The sequence below is a fragment of the Gymnoscopelus microlampas genome (assembly GCF_963454915.1).
Source record: "Gymnoscopelus microlampas genome assembly, chromosome: 3".
Classification (NCBI taxonomy): Eukaryota; Metazoa; Chordata; class Actinopteri; order Myctophiformes; family Myctophidae; genus Gymnoscopelus; species Gymnoscopelus microlampas.
This window is the reverse complement of record NC_139940.1, coordinates 12065608-12093374: the sequence shown is the minus strand read 5'-3', so window position 1 is coordinate 12093374 and position 27767 is coordinate 12065608. Positions and strand designations below refer to the sequence as shown.

Here is a 27767-nt window from a genome sequence, read left to right as displayed (position 1 = left end):
AAGCCTATTTGCAAAAGCCACACACAAACAGCTGACACGAGAGACAGAGAATGGTGAGAAAGAGGGAAAATACCCTTGTTCGATTGAAATTCATTCAGGGTGATAGAAAGAAAGGAGTTGTGCAGAGGACAGTGGCCACAGTTACATGGACAGTTGTATTCGGAATGAATACACTTCTATTCGGAATGGATGAATGGATGAATTCATTCCGAATAGATTTGCTCATGTAAACACCCCAATTGGAATAGAATATTCCATTCCAGTCTGACCCGAATGCATTTTCATTCGGAATAGGAGGGGTGGTATAGACCGTTTGAATCGGGTTAAATCAATCGGAATTGACCATGTAAACACTTTATTCCAAACGCTCCTGTCCGTTTGGAATACATGCAATCCTTTGCGCATGTCTGTGCTTAGTAGGGCTGTCAGAATTGTCCAAAAATGACCTATCAAATCTCTAATTCAGCCACGGTTGGTGCTGAGAAGCGCTCGATCCTGCGGGATAAAATTAATGATTCTAATAGCGTCATTTAATAAGCCTGTAAGAGAACGGACGCTCTGAGGATTGCTGGGATCTTTTTCTAAACAGGTATTTTAGTCCTCAGTTTTTAAAAAGAATCCCTGGCCACATGACAAAGATTTTTTTTTAAAATCCCTATCCACACGTAAACGCAGAAACGCATTGATCATAGACTGTAGTGTTGCGCTCTCTCTCTCTCTCTCTCTCTCTCTCTCTCTCTCTCTCTCTCTCCATTTATTATTATAATGACCATGTGCGAATGCGCGATGACATCATCGTACGGTACCTACATGAGAAATGTGACAAATACTATAGGATAGCCTACGTTTTACCGTGTCTGGTACCAATACAAAAAAAGAAACTGGTCTGAACTTGTAGATCTGCTACTTTTGCATTAAAACGGCGATGACAAAGGAACACAGGCTTGCACCGCATACAACGCTGCCTGGCCAGGAGTCGGTGCGTTGCTTACCGGCCTGCCTACGACCGATAGACCTCCGCCGCCGCGGAGGCACAAGGGGGCTATTGCCTCCTCCCATGCCCACCAGGGGAAGCTCTGCTCCGGGTAGTGGCCCCTGGTCCATGCCCGGGCGGAGGCGGGAACCACTTTGCGCATGTCAAAAGTTATATTCTGAATGAATGCTTTGGTCGTGTAAACGAGGAATACTTTTATTCAGGTCCCATGTAAACAGGTGAGTGGATCAGATTCCTCTATTCAGAATGAGTTCATTCGGAATGAATTCATTCTGAATGAATACATGAGTGTCCATGTAACTGTGGCCAATGAGACACGGATGGAGGAAGGAAAGAAAAAGAAGAAGCAGAACAGCTAGTTATAGTTGAAGTTGATGAGCAATCAATGCAGCGTGACATGACATATCCTCCCTCCTGGGTCTCTGCAGTCTGTGAACCGCATCTTTCACTGGACAACATGTCTGCTGTGTCTGTCCTCCCAACACACTGATATGATGTGTCAAGGTTGAATAATGTTATCCTGCACAGTTTTCTGTGGTGACTGAGTAGGTACCAGCTCAGGCTCCCCTCTCTCTCTCTCTGGCTCGATGCCCGGCTGACTCTTTGATACCATTTTGGAGGCAGGTTAGATGTTCTGACTGGAAGGAGATGGTCGCCTTCCTTCCCAATCAGCCAGCAGGGCACAGAAGGGGCATGGTGCAATTCTGGGAGAGGAGGAGTAGAGTAATGCCAGCCAGTCTATATAATACTGTCCCTCACCTGAGAAAAGCTGGACAAGGAGGACACAATCCAGTGACCCCAGCTGGTTGCTAGATGTTAGATTTTTCGGATGGTGATTTAAACCACTTTTAACCTGGTGTCCCTATTTTGGGACATGGGGATTTGTTGTTGCTATTTTTGTGTGTCAAAAATAAGCACACATAAACCTGGGTGTAATGGAGTGCTCATGGGGTATGTATGAGAGAGAGAGAGAGAGAGAGAGAGAGAGAGAGAGAGAGAGAGAGAGAGAGAGAGAGAGAGAGAGAGAGAGAGAGAGAGAGAGAGAGAGAGAGAGAGAGAGAGAGAGATCTCTGAGTCAACGTTATTATTTTATAAAAGAAGATGAAAAGATGTCAGGAGGAAATTCACCTTCAGCGGGTAACTACTCCAACACTCCCTCATTACATGCTGGTACTTGGCTTGATCCCACACGTAAAAGGAGCTGGATGTAACAAGGTCATAGTTAAATGGAAATGAGTGGGAAGGAATTGAAGGTTGGTGTAGCTACATGTACAGTGGCCCTGTCAGTCTGATAAGAAAATAAAAAATCCTAACTAATGTTCAGTGGTTGGGTTATGTTTTGGTTAGAACTTATAGTGGTGAGAATCTTCTCTCCCTTGATTTATGTTGTTTCCGGCTTACAGTCTCAGTAAGGTGAAGTTGTAAAGCTAGCTGGAGACAAATTGTTACAGTAAACTAAAGTTGTTACATGAAGTTAAACATTGCCAGATTCATGGAGAAAAAACACAGAGGCCAACCGGGTGCTCACAGGAGATAAAAAATGTCTTAAAAGTGTATTGAAGGTGCTTCTAGTCTTCATCTGTTCATCAGGGCGAGGAATTGCCAGATTCATCTTCCCAAGTAACCAAATGATTCTGTCCTAGGGACCCTGACATGGGAAAAATGTAATTACATAAAAAATGTCATAATTGTACTGATAAAGCGATTCACAGTCAGTGTGGTGAGATTTAGAATTTAAATCATTTCAAGTGAATTGAATGAAAGTGAAATTATAATTTAAATGTAAATAATGTCAAGGACCCCCCTGTTTGATATAGGCTACGTATACAATACAATTATTTATTTATCTTTGGGGGCCCAAAATCTGGGGCCAATTATTTAGCTGGGGAACCCTGGAACCCTCTCAAAGAACCATGGGGGTCCCTGACCTGGACCCCACATTGAGAACCAGTGCCCGGATTGAACAGGTGCCCACTCTGGTGCCCACCCTCCCAAAGCAGCGCGCAGACCGCAGTGGTCGCGCGCCTTTGGGATCCAAAGTCTCTGAGGTTGAATACTATTGGTCTCTGGAATGACCGCGACAGCCTATCAGCTCCAAGCCTCCTTTACATGCAGGAGAAAACACACTTGTGCTGAGTGTCTGCCCAACTACTATTTCCTCTATTGACACGGAGAACGTCCGAGTTCGGTGAGTTATTGCAGTATGCTGTATGATATGTGTACTTATTTTAAGCGGACGGGACAGTGTGCATAGTGACATACTGTATGTGCTGCTATGGAGGATTTCGGCGGGGGGAGACAGACAACTAACGGTGAACTTTTAGTGCATGGCCGCCATTATATACCACCGAAGAAGCGTCTCCTATCCGCCCTTCTTCTTCGGTCCATTCCTTCTTCTTCTCCTTCTTCGTCTTCTTCTTCTGCTCTTCTCATGGACAGAAGAAAGTAAACACCGTCGCTACAAGTGCAGACAGACGTGTTCAGTTTCACACAAACCTCGTTACATTGATACCGTTTTGATTGACCAACACCAGTTATCTGTAGCTGTTAGCCTCTTAGCTACAACGCTGCTATACGGGGGGAAACGTTAACGCCAGTGTAGTGAGATGGCCGTCTTCTTCTTTGCTGGTTAGCATTGTGCTAAGCCTTAGCAGCTAAGGCATGCTAACGACTGGGACTGTCATAGGCTGGTACTGGTAGCTTTACTGTAGAGGTGTAGGTTGTTGTCGAGACCAAATGAACCCCAGCATCAATATTTTTGGGGCATTTTGGGATCACTGTAGTCCAAATTGTTTAAAAAAAAAACAAAGTTTTTTAAAATGTCCCCAAATGTTCAACATTTTTCGAATATACCAGATGTACACAACATCAAAATGTGACTCCTTGTGAGCTTGTAGATCTACTACTTTGGAATAGACAACGTATACAATTAACGAGGTGGCAATTGTTTGATTGATGTACTTTATTTAGTAAGACATGAGAAACAGTACATGGAAGTACAATTCACAATACAAGGTCTACTAAACTGGAAGACTCATTAAGCACTGAGCTTGTTTAAAATGAGTTGCCACACACACAAATCATGTTGACATATAAGAGACAGACAGATATACACAATACTATACAGAACGTCATACAGCTAACAACTTACTGGTATGAGACATAAGAAATATGTACAAGATATGTTCACAAGCTTAAGACCAAAAGTATTGGTCATCAGATGGATGTAAATGTTGAGAGAAAATACACTTGACATTATGAAATGATTGTTGTAGTGGACCCTGGCTGTCATTGGTAGTGGAGACACATGGGTATTGATACCAGGGGGAGACTTCACCATATCAGGGTGAAGGATTATTTTGGTGCCTTGTCTACAGCCGGCCTGATAATCTACTATAGGCTACTGTCCTGACCGCATAACCTTTTCTGACAGGCCACACACACACACACGCACACACACACACACACACACACACACACACACACACACACACACACACACACACACACACACACACACACACACACACACACACTGTGTCTGTCGCTTATATGTCATCATGATTTGTGTGTGTGGGGATCTCATTTTAAACAAGCTTAGTGCTTTATGAGCCTTCCAGTTTAGTAGACCTTGTATTGTGAATTTGTACGTCCATGTACTGTTGTTCTCATGTCTTACTAAATAAAGTACATCAATCAATCAAACACACACACACACACACACACACACACACACACACACACACACACACACACACACACACACACACAGACACACACGCTTTTGACCCTAACAAGAGTGTACAATATCTGACATATTAAGTCCACTGCTTCATATGAAAACTTGTCATTGAAACATCCCCCAGGTATCTACTATGAAACCAAATGCATTGATAGCATCCCTCTGTCCCTTAAAGATAAGCTGATATCTTGAATTACTTATCTATTTATTTCTATTGTGAACACCCACCCCACCTCTCATTGTTCCGTTATTTGAGCAGAGTGTTTTTTTGCTAGTGCACTGCAATGTGAGGCTGGTTTGGCCTGTGGCCAGTGAGCGAGGCCAGGCAACAGGGATTGTGTTCTGATAATAGTCATATCATGCAGCAACAGCGGCAAAGCCTTGTCCCTCCTATGGGTCCAATTACAGCGAGCAAACAATTGATGCTTCAGCTGAACCACCACTTCGCCCATCAAACAGGCAGAGCTAAGCTTGGCAACGTCTCCACTAGAGGACAAATCTGCATGATCAAAATAAAAATTAGCCCAGGTCCGGCCCACGGTGAGTCATTCTTGGCCAGGCTGGAAGTCCCATGCACTTTGTGCCTGAGCTGTCCACTGAATGATGATGATGCATGCAGGTGCTCAGTCTCATCAGGAGAGGGCAATGTTCACAACCGTAACGTTCTAAAAGGAAGGCTTCTTTGACGCAGGGTCATATCAATATCAACACTCATGCACTGAGGAGGATGTTAACACATGCACAGATCATGCAAACATAACAGGGACCCTAAATGTTGTTGGTCTTCTAAAGCAGTGGTTCTCAAAGTGGGGCGGGGACCCCCAGGGGTCCTTGGGAGTGGGGGTTCCAGGGGGTCCCCAGCAAAATGAGTTAATATAGCATCACAACCACTTTATCCATTTACATGTTGGCTATTCAAGAATAACAGATCTACAAGCTCACATCACGTCACTTTGTGCCACGCTGCGAGCTTGTACAGCTTTTGTACAAAATTTGAATAATTTGGATAATTCTTTAACAAATCTTCTCTTTTGGGGGACCCTGGCAAAACCTTTTCCGGTTTTTGCTCTACACTAAATAGCTTAAATGGCCAATCTACAAGCTCACAACGTGTTACGTTACGAGCTGGTAGATCTGCTATTTTAGCAGAATATTGCCCCAGATTAGGGCTTCAAATGTGCCAGGGTTCAAGTGTTTTAGAAGCCTTTGGGTTATTGATGTTGATGTAGTAGGAAGGCTAAGTGGAGAGGTCAGGGTGCTGTTTTCTTTTTTACAGATTGTTTTCTTTGGTCTTTTCTGCCTTTTATGTGGATAGTACAGTGAAGACAGACAGGGAGAGAGACACGCAGCAAAGGCCTTAGGGCTCGGGAATCAAACCCACGACTCACTGTCAGGCATTAGAGCCTATACTGTATGTGGTAGGTAGGCACCTTAAGCACTACGCCACCAGCGGCCCGTCAGTGTGCTAACGTGACCCAGCACTGCCCACATAGACTTAGTGGTGGGTGGTTGGTACAGTATGCTCCATCAGAATGCTAATACTTTTACTTGGCAGGCACAGTACCTGCACATGAATTAGTCTTGGTGCCATTTGTGCTAGAACACGACGTGACTTACCCATGAACTAAGTGTGTTGTGTTATATAATGTGTGTGAATACAGCCAGGACAATTAAGGCACGACATTTTAGAGCAATGGGCGAATGCATTCACATTATGGATATAGGTTAGAATGCCCCAAATAGAAACTTCCCCTCCCCAAGTCAAGTAAAGCAGGCCTACGTCTTGTCTAGGCCTGTCACAATTATTACATAATCCTCTAATCACAATTATTTTATATAATGGCAATTATTTTTGCATAATTGTCATAATCAATTCCATGTTAAAAAATGTCATATATATTTTTTTTAAAGTCAAAACTAGTGGAAATAGCCGATCTATAAGCTCAAAACGCGTCGCGATGCGACGTGTTTTGAGCTTATAGATCGGCTATTTCCACTATTAATGTTTATTTTTAAGTATAAAGTAACTAAATATGTGTTATTAGTCATATCTGCCCTGTGCAACTTTTGTTTACGAAAGCTAAAAGCCGAACAAATGTAATTTTTATTCATAATGTTCCATTCATTTTTCAACGCCAGAAACACAATTAAATCGTTAATCGCAATTATTTGAGTGATAATTAATCATCGACTTAAATTTGTAATCGTGACAGCCCTAGTCTTGTCATATCGTTGCTGTCGAGCAGAAGCCTCTTATCTCCATATTCTAACTTTTTCATAAAGTTCATAAATTAACACCCTACTTGATCATAATATTGATGCGTCAAGCTTGCAGATATTATGTGTATCTGCAAGCTTGACGCTTGGCGCAAAGCGACACGCTTTGAGCTCGTAGATCTGCTACTTTTTGCTATTTTTGAATTAGAACTTTTGGACATTTTGAGGTTTCATCCCGACAGAGACGATTATAACTGCTGTCTAGGTTTGTTACTTCTTCACATATTTGTCCATTGACTTGTCTTGACTCCCCTGGTCCTATAGGCAGGCATGGAGAGCTCGTCGGTGTACATGTGTTTCCCGTGCTACCAGGAGTTCAACACCCTGGACGAGGTGCTGCAGCACCAGCTGACGTGCACCGCCGAGGCCACGGAGCCCGTGGTGGCTGCGCCCGGAATGACCACCATCAACGCACCACTGCGTCACACTCAGGTAAAGGTGCTCACACACACACTCTATGGCAGGCAGGGGTGGGCCACTTCGATGATGGGGAGAGCCACTAATATATTTCAACACTCACTCCAGAGGGCCACATTGCATAATACTGTATTGTTGGGCAAACTTTTTCGTAAATTAATTCCGTACTTCGCCATTCTATGTCACACACAAGTAGCAAAAATTGCCGATCTACAAGCTCAAAACTGCGACACGTTTTGAGCTTGTAGATCTGCTATGTTTGCTATATTTGAATTGGTATCCAGATTTTTTTTGGTGCTATTTATGAATACTTATGTATACTTTATACATTGAAATATAAATACATTGGTCATGAAAAAGGCAATAGAATTGTAATACTATAGTCATAGACTGAAGTAATTAAAGCGGGTCATGTTTGCAATTGTAACAGCTGAAATCAATAATATATCAGTATCCGATATTAACCTGCAGGCCGCATTAAGTGAAGGTGGGGGCCGCCTGCATGTGGCCGCCAGTTGCCCATGTATGCTCTATGGTGTTGGCCGTCTTATACGATCAAAACTGACCTTCACTGTGCATCCAAAAAAAAGGTAAAATCACCATTGTCCTGGAGTTGAACTTGAGTCTACCCGTCACACTGTGTGCCGAAACTACAAGCTACGTCTGCCCCGCTTATGCCGGGATAATGTTTTGCTTCTAGAAAGAAAAATTTGGGCCCAGCCTTGACTCGGCAGAATTGGACAGCATGGTTTGGCCGTTCTCCAATGAGAGCTCATAATATCCCCTGCCATTTTTCACGAAACTGTCTGCACACACATAGTCAGCAAATGATTGATTTCCTGTGATCTAACTCATGAATCCGGTAAAGTTGCCGCAGTAATTTTTCAGGTACAAGTAACAGGTTCTGTTAGCACTAACAATGAACTTCCCGTGTTTTTATGCGTTGGTAGCTGTTGTATAACAGTCTCACGTTATATCACCGGCCACACTGCACAACCTGCAGCCATGTATCGGCTTGTAGACTGCCGTCCTTGACCCTGTCACACTGCATGGCCTAAGATGCTTTAGATGAAAGATTTCTTTGCCACGTTTATTATGCTGCAATATGGAAATATAATCTTGGACGGCACTAAGACAATGATATCAGACAGCAGGGCTGGGCGATATGTACAAACATCAAATATCACTGTTTATGAGCACATGCCTCAAAAAGGTATTGTGACGATATTGTGGGGATTGGTGCTTTCAGAAAATATTTAAGCTGAGTTTTTTTTGCTTATATAATTACTAAGTGGGTGAAGGCAAAACATAGAACAGCTAGAACAGTCGGGTAAGTTCAGAAAATTACATCACATTACTGTAATGTAGCCTGTGAAACCAGGAACAGACAACACTTATGCAATATTACAGTATTCAAAATCCCAAACTATATTTCGACTCCTATCACAATATTGATATATCGATACATTGCCCAGACAGCACTATCATACATACAGTGTGTGCCTGTGTGGTCACCTTAAGCAGTAGGACATATAGCATTCATTGCAAGTTTATCTGGATGACTGCATAACGTTAATTATTAAAGTAATTCGCATGGTCTGCATAGACAAGTGTTACAGTAGTTGAGTGCTACTGATCATTCGATTGACAGTAATAGTCTGTCAAGCGAGCCTATCTCTTCCACTGTCTTTGAAGGCTCCAGAGACAGTATGGAACTCTGTTCTAATTTGAACATGTGCCAATATGCATTGTAATGTGCTTAAGACCTGGAACACATCTGTGTGACTTTAGATTTCTTTGGCTATTCAAAAATAGCAGATATACAAGCTCATAGCGCGGCACCGAGTGCCGCGCTATGAGCTTGTAGATCTGCTATTTTTGAAAAATATTGAAAAATATTTTTTTTTATTTTTTTCAAAAAACTGTTGAAAAAAATATTTTTAAGAATCGCTTCAGGTCTTAATGGGTTAAGGTTCTCATCGTCTTTGCCGTATATTTACAATATAACTGCAGACCGAGGTTGAAGGAAATTGAGCATCCAAGTACGGTTTGTGAGTTGATGTGGTTACTTCCATAAAGCCCCAGATAGTGCCTTATGGCCTCCCGGCCCCTATTTACCACCCGTCAGCTGGCATATTATTTCAATCCCCACTTCATTAGACAGATGATCACAATTTGTGAGTTGCTGTAAAAACAGGGGCTATTTATGTCTCAAATTGATATCAAGAGCTATTCCAGCACATCATCATCTTTTTGTGTTTCCATCTGTCTCTCAGATCAGATGTTTGCATTCAAAGAGCTTCGATAATGGGAAATATGAGTGCTAGGAAATTAGAGTGCTTGCTGGCATTAACTGAGAAATCTAGAAATTAATACAGAGCGGTAAAGCTAAAGTGAGACCTGGAACGCATCTGTGTCACTTTTTGATTTGAGCTAAACAGCATTATTTTACACTTTGGCTATTTAAAAATAGCAGATATACAAGCTCATAGCGCGGCACCGAGTGCCGCGCTACGAGCTTGTAGATCTGCTATTTATGAAAAATCGTGAAAATGTGTGCAAATCTTTTAATATATATTATTTTAAAGTCAACATTTGTAACTCAAATCGTTGCTTCTGGGGGGTCCCTGGAACAACATATTTTGAGATGGGGGGTCTGCGGCCAAATACATATAATTTTCCTGGACATGAAAAAGTTTGAGAACCGCTGATATAGAAACATACGTTTTTCAGAAAACTGTTGGGATTTAGAAGACATTAGTAAGAATCGGCCTCAGGTCTTAATGGGTTAATACTCACTGTTTTCCTGTAGAGGCAGCCAATCAAAGTGCTGCAAACAAATGTAAAGTTTAAAAAAAATCGTGGCACATCCTTTTTTCTTTTCTTTTTTTCCCTTTTTTACAATTATTTTGTTACCCATTTTTCACAGCCATATCGCCACAATATCGTCAGTCATTATTATGCCAATTCCCGATTCCGTGTGTATTCCAGCCTAGTCTCTATTCTTATCACTGCCAACTCCTACAGGTGGTCCTAGGGAAAGCACAGACCGTATGCGTTGTGCTTAAGGTTCTCACCGTCTTTGGTGTATATTCACAATATAGCTGCAGACCGAACTTGGAAGGAATTTGAGCATCCAAGTAAGGTTTGTGAGCTGATGGCGTTACTTCCTTCACGTTCGTTCTGCAGTCCTCAGCCAGTTTAAACTCTGCCTGTAGTTCTTCCGGAACCCAGTGACACGTGGCGGTCATGAACTACAGTAGGTGGCCAGTGTCTTTGACCAGTTTCACTTATAAAACCTTTGCCTCATGCATGTCACACAAACAGAATGCAGCACACAACACCAATGGTTTTGATAATGTGGATTGTGGAAGTTAAATGGTGGATTTGTGGATAGGACTCTACATGAACAAAGTTGTTTTATCAACAAAACGCATCGCATTCTGTTTGTGTGACATGCAAGGTTTTGAAAGTGAAACTGGTCCAAGTCACTGGCCACCTACTGTAGGCTGCTACAGGTCACTAGTAGCTAAATAGGCTCTCCAGCCATGCTCAAAGGCGCATGACAGCACACCTTGCTGTTGTAAGAGACCTTGTTGACGTTATAGATATGTCGCCCCATCATGACTAGTAATTGGAAAGAAAGTTAAAAATGAAGAATGCCTAAAGACTATATTAGAACACCTTGATAGAGAATGTTTGGAGATGGAATGGGACTAAGGTTTGCAGATAAACCCAAAACAATTCTAAGAACTTCCCAGTGTGATTTTAAAAACTACTAATTACTCCAATTCTAACAAGAAATATAACAAGATGAAAGATGTGTCTACAATCCTTTTTCTGTGTCTTTTTTACGGTGGTTAACTTTTATTTCTGTCTGGGTAACAACTCATTAGCAACCCATGTATTGGTATTTGTCTCTCTCTAATGTGAGAAATGTATGCATGCATAATTATACAGTATGTAAATGATATTCCATTTCCCATCGTTGTTGTGGTGCCTTTGTAAATTGGGAGAGCCCTGTGGGTTTCCTTTACATTATGCATCATATTTATTACGTGGTACAAAAGGGGAAATATACTGCGTCTTCCATTATAGCATAATTTTTTATCTGTTCTGGGATGTATTCCTCTGGGACTCATTTCATCAGCGTGTTGAGCTTCATTAATTCAGAGTTTTACAAAGAAGCGTCTGTCTGTGCTTCACAGTCTGAGAGTCATATAATGACTTGATGTATTCCGTTCTGTTTGACACACTCGTGTTTCGCCTCGGCAGGCCCTGCTACCTGTTCCTTTTTTCATTTTTTTACCCTTCCTGCGACAGGCACAACAAGTCCCACAGGGTAAGCAGTCATTGGCCCCTTCTGAGCGACTTTACCAGTCAGTCATTGTTTGTTTGTCTGCGTCTCGGCCCAGTGTCACGCGCCGGAAATAGCCGATCTACAAGCAGTGGTGTAAAGCAACTAAGTACATTTACTCAAGTACTGTACTTAAGTACACTTTTGAGGAATTTTTACTTTACTGGAGTATTTCCCATTTTCAATACTTTTACTTCTACTCCACTACATCTCAGAGGCAAATATTGTACTTTTACTCCACTACAATTATTTGAAAACTTTAGTTACTAGTTACTTTGCAGATATAACTTATTACGTTATAAAACATACAGTCAGTAACCACTTTAGCCCTATTTTATACCTAGGCTATTTGAAAATAGCAGATCTACAAGCTCACAACGCGTCGCATCTCGACGCGTTGTGAGCTTGTAGATCTGCTATTTTCAAACATTTTAGTACTTTTACTTTTGGTACTTTAAGTACATTTTGATACCAATACTTTTGTACTTTTACTCAAGTAACTTTTGAATTCCGGACTTTTACTTGTAACAGAGTACTTCTACATTGCAGTATAGAGTACAGAAGTCCTGACGTCACTCGTAATTTCACTATGGAGAATAACATTGGGTCATCGTAGAATCGTCTCATATAAGAATTGTGGTCCAAAAATAAACAAACTGCCTCTGCGATATTGTCAGGGAGGAGGTTCTGTATCGTTTATGATAGTCAGTCACTTATATTTGATACAGTGTGTTTCTGGCGAAAATTTAACTAATTCGGCGGAAGTAACATTAGCGTTTTCTCACCGTCAGTTGATGCTTCATATCCATCCAGTAAAACCGCCGGGATCATTTGTTTATTTTATGAACACAGTTCTTATTTGACGCGATATTAATTAAATACATCTATGGGGATTCAGAATGGGGGTGGAAAACCGTGAAGCAGGTAGACAAACCTAGGATGTGTGAATTGCGTCAGACTTCGGTGCTCTATTGATACTTTTACTTAAGTAAAACATTTGAGTACCTTTTCCACCACTGCCGGAGTCACGCGCCGAAAATAGACGATCTACAATCTTGTATAGATCTGCACGGTGTCAGTCACGACAGGCAGATTGCATCCCTGAGTTGCCAGCAGGGAAAGAAAGAACAGGAATCATGGCAGGGACACACCAGACAGACAGCGGTGTGTCCTTCTACCTGATGGATCACTGAATGTCCTTCTCCTAGAATGAATCAACCGCAGAAAACACTCCATAAAACCCTCTAAGTGCCTTATGGCTTCCCAGACCCATATTTACCACCTGTCAGCTGGCATATTACAATCATCCCCACTTCATTAGACTAGATTATAGACAATTTGTGCGTGCATTATGTGACATTGCTGTAAAAACACAGGGGCTATTTATGTTTTCAAATGGATATGGAGAGCTATTACAACGCGATCATCTTTCAACCCAGATGTTTGTATTCAAAGAGCCTTCGATAATGGGAGATATGAGTGCTGGGAAATTAGAGTGCTTGGTATAGCATTAACTGAGAAATCTAGACATGAATATAGAGGTGAAGCTAAAGTGTTTAACGCATTGAGACCTGGGACGCATCGGTGTCACTTTTTGATTTGAGCTAAAACAAAAAAAAGCGTTATTTTACACTTTGGCTATTCAAAAATAGCAGATTTACAAGCTCATAGCGCGGCACCGAGTGCCACGCTATGAGCTTGTAGATCTGCTATTTTTGAGAAATCGTTAAAATTTGTGCAAATCTTTGAATATATATATATTTTTTGACAAACATTTGTAACTCAAATATTTGCTTCTGGGGGTCCCTGGAACAAAATATTTTGCTTCTGGGGGTCCCTGGCCAAATACATATCATTTTGGGGTCCTTGACATGAAAAAGTTTGAGAACCACTGATATAGAAACATACGTTTTTTCAGAAAACTGTTTTTAGAAGACATTCTAAAAACAGACATTTTGTAGAATCGGCCTCAGGTCTTAATGGGTTAACTGTATTCCTGTAAAGGCAGCTGAACAAAATGCTGTTGAAGTGAAATGTTGTTTGGTTTTCCGAGAACACACTGAGAATCGGCCTGAGTGAGAATATCTATTACAAAGTAAAGTCGTGCGGTGATGGTAGCATGCAACAGGTTGCAATAGATTTCTCATTTGCATCTCTTGGGCTGCTTTCTGTTTCTTCTCTCAAGCTTGTCGATGTGAGCCTCCCTATGTTCCCCTACGTGAATAAACATGTTTAATCCATCATTTCTGACATTAAATCCATCATATCTGACATGGCATGAGTCATGAATGTCCCTCTGGCATAAACCAGGCTGTCCTTTCATTGGAGGGCATCTTGACCTGCACATTCATGCATCCTTTTAGTCATTTTGGCTCATCCTTCAGTCGGCTCATAAAACTCCCACATGACAGCTGAAAGATATTTCTGATATCACGGGGTCTCCATGGTCCTTTTGTTACCTGGTAACAAAAGGACAAATATAAAACACTGTATGGTTCATAATTACTCATCTTCTCAGAAAACTGAGGCAACATGGCGGCAGTGGCTGTGGGGGTAGAGTGAACTGGAAACCTCAATGTTCCCTGTTCGATCCCAGGCTGGGGCGCTCCCCCAGAGTCAGTGTTGAAGTGTCCTTGAGCAAGACATTGAACCGCTAATTGCTCCTGATCAGTGGGTTGGTGCCTTGCATGGTTTCCTCCGCCATCGGTGTATGAATGTGTGTGTGTGAATGGGTGAATGTGTAATGCACAATCTATGTAAAGCGCCTTGGATAAAAGCGCTATAAATAAAGCAATAGCCAGCACTCCGAAGTCCTTCTGGTACTTTTAATTTATATGCAGCACGGACAACACAGCACACACGGACGCGTTTCGGCGTCAAGCCTTCTTCAGCGTGTATCCAAAAGAAGAAAAAAAAAAACGCTGTATAAATGCACCATTTACCATTTACCAACATGAGCTGGACCCAGCTATCTAGTCTGACATTCGTACATTCTGTCTATGATGAGAGCTATGATTCTGACTGAACGTCAGATGACGACTATTGTTATTCCAATCCAAAGATTACAGGTTGTTACTATTATTTTGTCATGTCAGGGTGTCATGACTGAGTGAGGAAAGGAGAGATATCTTATGATAAGTCTAGATAAGTGACTTCTATGTAACTTGTTATCTACTCGTATTTTAACACCACAATGGTTTTAAAAATCTCGGCACGTACCTTCTTAACACATTGGGAATACAACCATGGAGTGCCAAAACCGTATATATACGTTTTTTTGAAAAAAAATGTTTTTTGAAAAAAAATGTTTAAAAAAAAAAAAAAAAATCATTTTTTTTTCTTTTTTTTCCCTTCACAGCACCAGGAGATATAATTTTCCGAAGATTTAGACTCCACTCCACTTCCTGGTTAACGTATGACTTCAAAAGCCTGTATCTCGGCTCCTAAAAAATGGTTAAAAATCCTGGCACTCAGTGTACTCTGTTTTAAAAAAAACCTGGCACCCCATGTGTTAATACATGCTCCGTCCTTTTTTCGAGCAATTATTTTGTTTCCCTTTTGTATTTTTCTCCCAGTTTAGTCATTATACCAATTACCGATTCCCTGTGTTGTATTCTAGTCTCTATTCTTGTCACTGCTAAGTGCCTGCTAAGTGCTAACTCCTACAGTTGGTTCTAGAGATGAGCACAGACGACCACATCTCCTCTTGATGCATGTTACGTCATGGTTCCTTTCTCCTGGCATTGACGAGTTTCACTGGGAGGACATAATGCATATGTATGAACAGTGATGGAAAAAGTACTCAAATTCTTTACTCAAGTAAAAGTACCAATACTGCAATATAGAAATACTCCGTTACAAGTAAAAGTCCAGAATAAAAAAAAATCTTGAGTAAAAGTACAAAAGTATTGGCATCAAAATGTACTTAAAGTACCAAAAGTAAAAGTACTAAAATGTTTGAAAATAGCCGATCTACAAGCTCACAACGTGTCGCGATGCGACGCGTTGTGAGCTTGTAGATTGGCTATTTTCAAATAGCCCATGTATAAAATAGGGCTAAAGTGTTTAATGTATGTTTCATAATATCATAATTTATATCTGAAAAGTAGTGGAGATTGTAGTGGAGTAAAAGTACAACATTTGCCTCTGAGATGTAGTGGAGTAGAAGTAAAAGTATTGGAAATTGGAAATACTCAAGTAAAGTACAAATACCTCAAAATTGTACTACAGTACTTGAGTACATGTACTTAGTTACTTTACACCACTGCGTATGAACACGCTATTCCTCCTAGTTCTACATCCCACTGAACCGGTATAGCGACAGCTCCCTCCCCACCCAGCTTCCTCCCACGAACACGGCCAATTGTGTACTACTACTATGGATGGACGCCCGGTCAAGCCAGAGGCACGGTGGAGCATTCAAATTATACAACAGGTAGCCAAGCAGTCTGATTGGGCAGAATTGGCTCTCCAGCTGTGCTCAAATGTGCATGACAGGACAACCAAACATAAACGGGCCTAATCACAATATAAATGTAACTCCACTGCTGTTCAGCCTTGTTGTTTAAGCAATAAAATCCTCTGTCGATTTGACTGTGCACTAGAAGCTCCTCCGACTCTAACATGCTCATCAGCTGTGCTGGTCAGACGGTGCTAGGATAGATGTTAAAGGTTTCATGACATTCAGTTTTACCACACATTAAAAGTCTTTGTCATGGTCCTTCAAACGTGTATAAAACGGTTTAACTGAAAATTCCACTCTAGTGAGCCATTGCAGGTGTTTTTCTCTCACATTTCTAAAGCCTTTTCAACTGCAATGAAAAAAGAAATCTTTGCCTGCGGGTGTCACTGTTGAGGGATTTTGCCTGTCAATCATCACCTCTGCTCCGCCCCCCCCCCCGCCCCCCAAAGGAAAGGATAGGGGAGGGTAGGGGCGAGGAGGGGAGTGGGCGGGATTAATGGCCTGTGACTTCACTATCCAAGGGCCAATCTCAGATTACTTTTCAGCCTAATTATTCAGAAAACCCCAGACCACAGAAAATCCACTGAATGTTCAAAGTTCAGTTTTTTTGGGTGTAATTGAGGTCATAAAACCCCCCAAAAACATAGAAAAAAGAATGTCATAGAACCTTTAGAAAATGCACCTAATGGCTAAATCTGTCATAAGAAATATCTTAGTTTACAATGAGATTATTGAGCTAACCAGTGAAGTTTTGTTTCTCTCTGTGGTATTGATTTATGTGACTCAGTCACAATGAACATGGGCTCAAGCGTGTCGTTCGTGACCGCATCACTGTCATGCCATGATGCCAATAATGACGGTATTAAGCACACACACCCGATTGTGTAATATTGCTTAAGTCTCCCTCGGTGATGGGCAGGAACTTTACCCCCTGCAGCTACAGAGTTTATAAGCACACATCCCAACTCATGTTTAATCAGTGATTGGGTTCATGAAAAGGGCGCTCTACACCGACCGTGAACCCGCCCCCTCTCTCCCCTGATTCCCTTTTCGTATAATGGAGTGAATCACCCAGTTTATCTGCCATAAGTCCCTTTATTAAAAGCGCTAAAAATACTCATGTATGACACCCTTTCAGGACCTTTCCATTAAACCTTTAAGACCGGGAGAAGCATCTGTGTCATTTTTAGATTTGACCTAAAAGGCATTATTTTACACTTTGGCTATTCAAAAATAGCAGATATACAAGCTCGTAGCGCGGCACCGAGTGCCGCGCTACGAGCTTGTAGATCTGCTATTTTTGAGAAATCGTGAAAATGTGTGCAAATCTTTGAATATATATATTTTTAAAGCGAACATTTTTAACTCAAATCTTTGCTTCTGGGGGTCCCTGGAACAAAATATTTTGATGGGGTCCGCGGCCAAATACAAATACATTTTGGGGTCCTTGACATAAAAAAGATTGAGAACCACTGACATAGTAACGTAAGTTTTTCCAAAAAACTGGTTGTAATGGGTTAAAGGCCCAAGAATAGTTCTTACACTAACTAAATCAGTGAAACGACACTGTCAGCCCGAGTTGACACTGTACTGTACGCGTTCAGCGGATGTGTGCAAACTAAGCTCTGTTAGTCAACACCATGTCCACACAAATGATACATTAGAGGCTGAGTAAATAAACCATTTTGCAATTCAAATAAAACATAAATTATTACTCAGCGTGACGCCCAGAACAAACAGCTCCCACTCTGCAACCGCACGCGGTGTTCCGACCGCGCAATAAATCAGAATAGTGAAGCAAAATGCCCCTGCTATTAGCCCATTGTTATGTGAGACACGTTGAATCACTCTCAAATGAGGGGAATTTAACCCGTTAAGACCCGGAACGCATATGTGTCATTTTTTTAGATTTCTTTGGCTATTAAAAAAATAGCAGATCTACAAGCTCATGGCGCGGCACTTGTAGATCTGCTATTTTTGAAAAATCGTGAACATTTGTGCAAATCGAATATATATATATTTTTTAAGCGAACGTTTTTTAACTCAAATCTTTGCTTCTAGGGGATTCTACAAATGTCTTCTTATTAAGTTGCTATAATATCAGTGGTTCTCAAACATTTTTCATGTCAAGGACCACCCAAAATGTTGTTTTTTTAAGCAAAAATTTGAGTTAAAAATGTTCGCTTAAAAAAACTATATATATTCAAAGATTTGCACGCTTTCACGATTTTTCAAAAATAGCAGATCTACAAGCTCGTAGCGCGGCACTCGGTGCCGCGCTACGAGCTTGTATATCTGCTATTTTTGAATAGCCAAAAATGTAAAATAATGCTTTTTTTTTGCTCAAATCAAAAAATGACACAGATGCGTCCCCCAGGTCTTAATGCGTTAAGAAGCCAGGCGTCTTTAACCTCCACCTTGGAAGTTACCGCCTGTTTTTTATCATCCAAATGGATGGTGGAGCGACCGGGACTGTGAAACCACAGGGAGTGACCCCTCCTCTGCACCCTGAAAGTCCTGGTTGATATTTATCGGGGGCCTGGGCTGGCTAGGGTCCTCCTTATCTGCTCCTGTCTGGACCGCTGCCTCGGAGGAGCCCCTGGCTCCGAAACACATGCTCTCATTGACCTCACTGCTGCACCATTAACCCTTTAAGACCGGGAACGCATCTGTGTGTCATTTTAAGATCTGCTATTTTTGAAAAATCGTGACAATTTGTGCAAATCTTTGAATATAATATATTTTTAAAGATACATTTATTACTCAAATCTTTGCTTCTGGGGGATTCTACAAATGTCTTCTAAATCCTAACAGTTTTTTGAAAAACGTAAGTTGCTATAATCAGTGGTTCTCACTTTTTTTCATGTCAAGGACCCCCAAAATTATATGTATTTGGCCACGGACCCCCATCTCAAAATATGTTGTTCCAAGGACCCCCCAGAAGCAAAGATTTGAGTTTAAAATGTTCGCTTAAAAAAAATATATATATATTATCAAAGATTTGCACACATTTTCAAGATTTTTCAAAAATAGCAGATCTACAAGCTCATAGCGCGGCACTCGGTGCCGCGCTATGAGCTTGTATATCTGCTATTTTTGAATAGCCAAAGAAATCTTAAAATGACACAAGCGCTGCGTTCCCGGTCTAAATGGGTTAACATGGAATTCTCATCCCTCATCTGGCAGCGTGCTGCGTGGAGGAAAAAATAAACTGCTCAGGGCTGTTCCAGGTCGAATTGACTCAACCCAATTATGCAGCCACTATTTTGTTGAGCACTGCCCCGTATCACAAGCAGTGGTGGAAAGTAACTAAGTGCATTTACTTAAGCACTGTACTTAAGTACAATTTTGAGGTATTTGCACTTCACTTGAGTACGTCCAATTTCCAATACTTTTACTTCTACTCCACTACATCTCAGAGGCAAATATTGGACTTTTACGCCACTACAATTATTTGAAAACTTTAGTTACTTTACAATTATCAATTATTAATTATAAAACATACATTAACCACTTTAGCTCTATTTTATAGCTAGGCTATTTGAAAATAGCCGATCGACAAGCTCACAACGCGTCGCATCGCGACGCGTTGTGAGCTTGTAGATCGGCTATTTTCAAACATTTTAGTACATTTTGTACATTTTGAATTCTGGACTTTTACTTGTAACAGAGTATTTTTTATAGTGGATTGGAGTGGATCATCAAATGTAATTTCTTCATCATTTTCTTCCTTCTTTTTCTTTGGCAACAACAGGTATTTGGCCAGCTGATAGCTCCTGCCGAGTCTATCGTGGCTACCGCTCTCCAGAACCAAGCAGCAGACGCCTCCAAGAAACTAACACCCACCAGGCAACACGCTGCAGCCAGCGCCCTGTCAGACCAGCCTCGGATCCTCTACCAGTGTGGGGACTGTGACGAGCTGTTCAAGAGCCTGGATCTTTGGCAGCAACACCGCAAAGAGGGCTCATGTCTTCAGCCTGACATCACGTCGTCAACTCTGGGGACTAACCCAGGAGGAACAGAGGTTGAGGTGGAGGTTGAGCCTAAAGGTGAGGGTGAGAGTGAGTACGAGTACGAGGATGAGGGTGAGCCAGTGGTTAAAGCTGAACCAGAACAGGAGGCTGTGTCACAACCTGGTCCCGATGAGACTGGATCTTCAGTACAACCTGGTAGCGATGAGATTGGATCATCAGAACAACCCGGTAGTGATGAGACTGGATCTTCGGTACGACCTGGTCCCGATGAGTCTGGATCTTCGGTACAACCCGGTAGCGATGAGACTGGATCTTCAACACAACCTGGTCCCGATAAAACTGGATCATCAGCACAGCCTGGCCCCGATGAGACTGGATCTTCAGCACAGACACCAGAGGAAGCTCGGGACCACTCCGCCGTAACGACGGCAGCAAAAAAGACCAAGCGGCGGTCTGCTAAAGAGGCCTCTGGAGAGAATTCTACTTCAGCTCAGAACTCGGAACCCCCCGACGAGGATGATAATGAAGATTTAGAAGAAGAAGAGCCCTCGACGTATCGAAGGAGAGGGCTCATTAAAAAGGTCAAGCCCGAGGCGTTGCTCCTGTGCGTGGACTGCGGCGCCAGCTTTGGCCTGGTGTCGGAGCTGGTGGCCCACCGCAAGAGCCAACACGGCCTGGAGGAAGCCCTGCACCGTTGCTTCGTGTGCGGGGAGAGCTTCCTCAACACCACCCTCTTCCTCTACCACCGCAAACAGCACCAGCAGAAAGACCCTTCTGGCAAAGAAGTGGTAATCGTCGAGGACATCGTAGTGGATGCTCCAGAGGAGGAGAGCCGCGCCCAGAGCAACGGCCTGGAGGAGCAGTCTCAGAATTCCTCCGCCACCACCACCACCACCATCTCCTCTTCCATGCCTAACTTCACCCAAGCCGAGTCGTTCCTGTGCATCCTCTGTGGGGTCGATTTCAACACCGACAGAGCCCTGGGCTCGCACCGTAGGGAGAAGCACGGCCTTCAGGAGCCCCTTCACCACTGCTCCGTGTGTGCGCTGGAGTTCATGAACACCACCCGTTACCTGTACCACCTCCGGACGCACCGCGCCGAGGAGGCGGACGCTCTCACCGACCTTCAGCGTACCCCCAGAAAGAGACTGCTCTCCCCTACCAACTCGTTAAGTGAATCCGTTTCACCCTCGCCTAAGAGAGCCAGACCACACACAGGCTCCAGTCCGGTCAAAGGTAATTTTTTTTCCCAATCATTATTTTCACATTGATTACACACAGAGGGCTGTCCTCGGCTAAAGAAATTCTTCTAATAGTCAATTAATCTATTAGGTCAGGGGTCTTCAACAGGGGGTCCTCAGAGTTACTACAGGGGGTCCGCCAAATCTTTGTGTGATATGATTTTTTTTTTTACCTTAACCACTTGAACTCTGCCATCCCTTTTTCTGAGGAGAACTTTAGCCAAAAATAGCAGATCTAAAAGCTCACAACGCCTCGCGCTGCGAGGCGTTGTGAGCTTGTAGATCTGCTATTTTTGGCAAAGAGGTATAGGGTGTGTAGAGGGAAAAAAGAGCAGACCAAGTAAACCAAAAGAAGTTTAATCTGAAACAAAACATTTTATACAATATAGAGGGGGTCCCTGCTTCATCTCTCTCTCGGCTAGGGGGTCCTTGGCCTGAAAAGATTGAAGACCCCTGTATTAGGTGATTTATTCATCAAATCTGTAAAAAATACAATCCTGCAGGGAACAACCTCACTCATGTTGGGTGAGGTTGAGAACTGAACAATGTTCTAATGTTGATTTCACAATGCCTACTGGATATTGAAAGTTGCAGACTGGCAGAATTAAAAACTTATATATTGTTTTCATTCAGCATGGAAAAAAACATTAAGCAACTACTAATGAACAACATCTTGGTTGAATATGACCAAACCAACTGATTATTCAGCTATGAGGAGACAGCCTTAGGGAAATGAAAAAATCTGATTTAACTGCTGAAAAATTAGAGGGAAATTGATATGTGCTAATGTCCCAAAAAAGTTTCTCACCTCCAAAATAAGCAAAAGGCCAAAAAAGCTAAGAGGTTCCCCCAAACTGACCTCTTCACACCAACATACACACTGAATTGGCCAAGGGTCAAATCCCTCCATTGACTTCCCTCCGCTTTATAATTCCCAAATCTTAATTCATTTCTGTATGCTTGCTTTTGCTCGCTGACCATCTTAAAAAGCAATAAAAAGACTAGAAAAAGTCTCCGCCAGCAAATATTGATTAATCCTGTCTAAGCTATTTATATTACGTATTGTGATGACACCAGTGTGTCTACATAATGTATTGCTCCGCCATTTCTCAGCCATTTCGTGATTATTCCTGTCTTACCTCACTTTGAAAGAGACACAGACTCTTTCAAAGTGACACATCTATTTATAGGCCGCTATACGTCATGCGTCTCACTAGCCAATCAGAGCACACTCTTTCAACGTATTGTCACGTGTCACGTGAGGCTTGACCAATGTTAGCTTGGCCGAGGGGGGGGGACGTAAAGTGAAAACATAGTCTCCTGGCGGAGACAAAAATCATGCATTTGTTATACGGTACATTTTTGCAAATCGATGTACCATCAGGCCGGTGCACTTTGGGCCCTTAATGAACTGAAGTCTGTTTGATTTGATCAGATGAGATAAGGGAACCAGAAGACTCCACCAACCTCCCCCCGCCCGCCAAGCTGCTCCAGGACTGGGCACGTACCTCCCTGCCCCACGTGTGCCCCCACTGCGGGAAAACCTTCACGCGGCGCGTCTTCCTGCGCGCCCACGTCTTCAGTCACACCGGGGAGAAGCTCTTCACATGCAAGGTGACGATCAAAAAAACCCGCTGTCACCTGCTCTGGTGCTAATTTGTTTTGATGTGCATGTCTATGAATCATGCCATGCGGGTGACATGTGAAGACTTTGATCATGGCGATGCTTTATTCTCATTATATTTGATAGATTTCAGGGTTTATTTACCAGGTTTTTACTTGATGTATGTGTGATCTGTTGCTTAGAATATTTGGATCAATGCAACGGGAGCAAATTCAATACGAAGCAAGCATATTAACCCATTAAGACCTGAAGCCGATTCTACATGTCTCCTAAATCTCAACAGTTTTCTGAAAAACGTATGTTTCTATATCAGTGGTGCTCAATCTTTTTCATGTCAAGGACCCCCAAAATGATATGTATTTGGCCGCCGACCCCCATCAAAATATTTTGTTCCAGGGACCCCCCAGAAGCAAAGATTTGAGTTAAAAATGTTCGCTTTAAAAAAATATATATTCAGAAGATTTGCACACATTTTCACGATTTTTCAAAAATAGCAGATCTACAAGCTCGTAGCGTGGCACTCGGTGCCGCGCTACGAGCTTGTAGATCTGCTATTTTTGAATAGCCCAAAGTGTAAAATAATGCTTTTTAGCTCAAATCTGAAAATGAGAAAGTTCCAGGTCTTAATGGGTTAAGATTCCAAAGCACTAAAAATAATTTCCTACTAGAATATATTGATCCCAAACTGTTAAGTGTTGCTTTGTCAACAGAAGCACTTCTTCAACTGCATGCGCTCCATTGAAAAGGCACATTGTTTAGTTTATAATCTTAGACAGTCAGCCATTTTGTACAATACATTATTCATATTGTCCTTTTGTCCTTTTTGGAACGCAGCTCTTGAATAATTCCTTTAGTGCGGCTAATTAAAAAACCTACTTGAGTGTATTGTGTGATAAAACAATAATAATAATAATGATGATAATTCAGTATTGTGGTGATAATGGTTGTGTTTTTTCCATCGTACTGTGTAAGGTGTGTAAAAAGTCCTTCAGTAACTCCCAGAGCCTGCTGCGGCACACCATGAACCACATGGGCACCAAGCCGTACCACTGTGAGCAGTGTGGCAAGAACTTCACCCAGGCCACCAACCTGAGGAGACACCAGCGCACGCACGTCTCCGGAGAGCCGCCACGCAAACGCGGGCGCAAACCGGTAAACATTTTTTTATTTTATGACCACTTTCTTTGCCCCACACTTTAATGTACGGTACTTAATCAATTAATTAAATGATAAAATATTTTTCCGTGGTCTCTTGTGTCGACTGTTCCTTCTCTCAGCGGGTTTATACACTGGACATCGACGGATCAGCCCGGCTCTTTCCCTGTGACCACTGCCCCTCCAGATTCAACACTGAGGACCAGCTCAATCACCACAAGTGAGGATGGTTTTATCCAGCATTAGATTCAGAGTGTTTTCTTCCATCCCCATCTGTTATAGGGCTGTCAACTTTCCTCAGAAATGATATTCGAATATTGGTCATTTTTTTTGACAGAAACGGTACAAAAAACAATGTATCGAGTGCTCGGATCCAATAAAACATATCTTTTGTTTGTTTTTATAACTTGAGACATGAGTTTTTTGTATTGTCCCTGTCAAATAAACATAGAAATATATATATATATATATTTTTAAATATTCGAATATTAATTTTCATATTCGAATATACATATTTTCCCAGTATTCAAATAATATTTGAATATCGAATATTCGTTTAACAGCCCTAATCTGTTATGGCACACATCGCCTCCTAGTGTATGATCGATCATCTGTGCCTGTGGGGGTCCCGGCTCCTCCCATTCTACTTTTCTAAAAAAGTTAACGTTTCTTCACTCAGAATCAGGAGCTTCTCCCAACAACCTGGCGGGGTGGGGAAGGGGGGGGCAGTTCATGTCAAATGATTGCAATCTTGTTTACAGTTGTAAGTGCATTAGAATTTGCGCTCCGAGCAGACCAGAGACCGGCCCAGTACAGGATTTAGATAAACCGACGCTCCCTCTAGCAACCAAGTACTAGATGCATCAACTGAGCCGTGTCAGACCACTGAGCCAAGGCCTTTAAGCTGTATATTAACCCATGCAGACCTGGAACGCACCTGTGTCATTTTTAGATTTGAGCTAAAAAAAGCATTATTTTACACTTTGGCTATTAAAAAATAGCAGATATACAAGCTCATAGCGCGGCACCGAGTGCCGCGCTATGAGCTTGTATATCTGCTATTTTTGAAAAATCGAGAAAATGTGTGCAAATCTTTGAATATGTATTTTTTTAAAGCGAACTTTTGTAACTCAAATCTTTGCTTCTGGGGGGGGTCCCTGGAACACAATATTTTGAGATGGGGGGTCCGTGGCCAAATACATATCATGTTGCTGTACTTGACATGAAAAAGGTTTAAGAACCACTGACATAGAAACATAACCTTTTTCAAATAAACGTTAGGATTTAGAAGATATTTGTAGAATCGGAACCTCAGGCCTTAATGGGTTAAACACACACAAACACATGCACAGACAGGCTACCTATAGCGTCTGAGGTGTCTTTGGCGCCCTTGAGCCCCTAGCCTGCAGATGATTGACAGGTAGAGGCCGGGTAAATTTAAGATGATAGCGCTAAGTGTCCAGGACGGTGGAGAGTCAGAGGAAACGTGTCACTGACTCAGTCTCGTTAACACTGTGGGGTGAAAGAGAGAGAGAGAGCGTACGACTGGCTTGCCGGTGATCCCACTGAACCAACAGGAGGGCGTGCTCTGTGAGCCAATCATACCCTTGAGCCTTCGCTCTTAAGTCGGTAGTTTTTGGGGTGGAAGAAGGAAGTCTTTTGCGTGTGTATTCAGGGTGCACGTACACCAGCTCCCCCTTAACTCATTAGAGAATATTTGGCTGGGAAAAGAGGTGACCCCCGGCTTGCAATTTTAATTCCTCCCAGCTGTCTCGGGGTCCGACTTGTCCCTGAAATATTGATTGCTATTGTCTACACCGGCAATGGCAGAGAGAGAACCCCAGCCCCAGACCCTCCTCCCATGCATGTCTCCGCAAATAATCTCTGGCATCGCGCTTCGCAGAGGCCTAGCGGTTAACCCATTAAGACATGGAACGCATCTGTGTCATTTTTTTATTTGAGCTAAAAAGCATTATTTTACACTTTGGCTATTCAAATATAGCAGATATACAAGCTAAGATAATACGAGCTTGTAGATCTGCTATTTTTGAAAAATCGAGAAAATGTGCGCAAATCTTTGAATATATATATATTTTTTAAAGCGTACATTTGTAACTCAAATCTTTGCTTCTGGGGGTCCCTGGAACAAAATATTTTTAGATGGGGGTCCACGGCCAAATACATATATTTTTGGGGGTCCTTGACATGAAAATGTTTGAGAACCACTGATATAGAAACATACGTTTTTCAGAAAACCGTTTAGGATTTAGAAGACATTTTGCAGAATCGGAACCTCAGGCCTCAATGGGTTAAGTACTTTACAAATCCATTACCTGTAGCTGTGTGTGCCATACATAATACATGGAGTGGAATGTATTTTCCAGCCGGAGCATTATGTTTCTGTGCTGTTAGTTACCGTAGTGCTGTGTGTCCGTACCCATTACTGCAGACCATCCAAATAGGAGCCGATTTGCGGGCAGTGAAACGCAACCCTGATGGCCCCCCACAACCACTCCACTGTCTCCTCCACTGTGGAAGCATGGATATATATCGAGCGTAACATTATGTGATGGATAAATATAGTCTTTTTATGTCCTTTCTCTCTCTGACTCCCCCTCCCCGCTAGTGGTTCTTTTTTATCTCCGGCTATTATGTACATGTGGCTAATACCCCATATTTAACCCTTTAAGACCTGGAACGCATCAGTGTCACTTTTTGATTTGAGCTAAAAAAGCATTATTTTACACTTTGGCTATTCAAAAATAGCAGATATACAAGCTCATAGCGCGGCACCGAGTGCCGCGCTACGAGCTTGTAGATCTGCTATTTTTGAAAAATTATGAAAATGTGTGCAAATCTTCGAATATATATTGTTTTAAAGCGAACATTTTTAACTCAAATCTTTGCTTCTGGGGGGTCCCTGGAACAACATATTTTGAGATGGGGTCGGCGGCCAAATACGTATCATTTTGGGGGTCCTTGACATGAAAAAGTTTGAGCACCACTGATATAGAAACATACGTTTTTCAGAAAACTGTTAGAATTTAGAAGACATTAATAAGAATCGGCCTCAGGTCTTAAAGGGTTAACGTGAAGCATGGCTAAGCACATAGGTGAATAATAATCCCCATACGAGTGACATCCAGGGTTGGCAGCTTACAGCACACAACACAGGAGTTATTTTCCTCTTTTTATGGCGGATTAAACGTGTCCTTGAAAGGGACGGGGGCATCTACTAAAATTGCACATATTGCGGTACGATTACTACATGCAGGCAAAAGGTGTCATTATTAGGCATGTAACGATTCACTCAACTCACGATACGATTCGAATCACGATTCGAGGTTCACGATACGATTCTTCACGATTTTTTACGATTTTTTTAGCACATTTATTTTCCAGACAAATTACTGAAAACCTTGATTATTTATTTTACAAAAATCATGTATTTTTAAAAAACTATATTTTCTCTTATCCTCTTTTTAATACATGAAATTAAATAAAGCCTTTTTATTCACGAGGTA

At 42.0% G+C, this 27767-nt stretch overlaps 1 protein-coding gene across 2 annotated transcripts in view; it reads left to right on the top strand.

The window, feature by feature from the left end:
- Positions 1-3109: 3109 nt before the first annotated feature.
- znf574 (zinc finger protein 574) overlaps positions 3110-27767 on the top strand; it is a 40084-nt gene continuing 15426 nt past the window's right edge. Inside the window, exons 1-6 of one of the 2 annotated variants that reach the window (XM_084052504.1) lie at positions 3110-3182; positions 7278-7445; positions 20004-21459; positions 22900-23078; positions 24061-24240; positions 24366-24463. In XM_084052504.1, coding sequence (XP_083908630.1) covers positions 7284-7445; positions 20004-21459; positions 22900-23078; positions 24061-24240; positions 24366-24463 — 2075 coding nt within the window. In that variant the 5' untranslated portion in view covers positions 3110-3182; positions 7278-7283. Of the gene's footprint in view, positions 3183-6193; positions 6249-7277; positions 7446-20003; positions 21460-22899; positions 23079-24060; positions 24241-24365; positions 24464-27767 lie in introns of those variants that run through there. The other variant, XM_084052505.1, reaches the window with a different exon arrangement.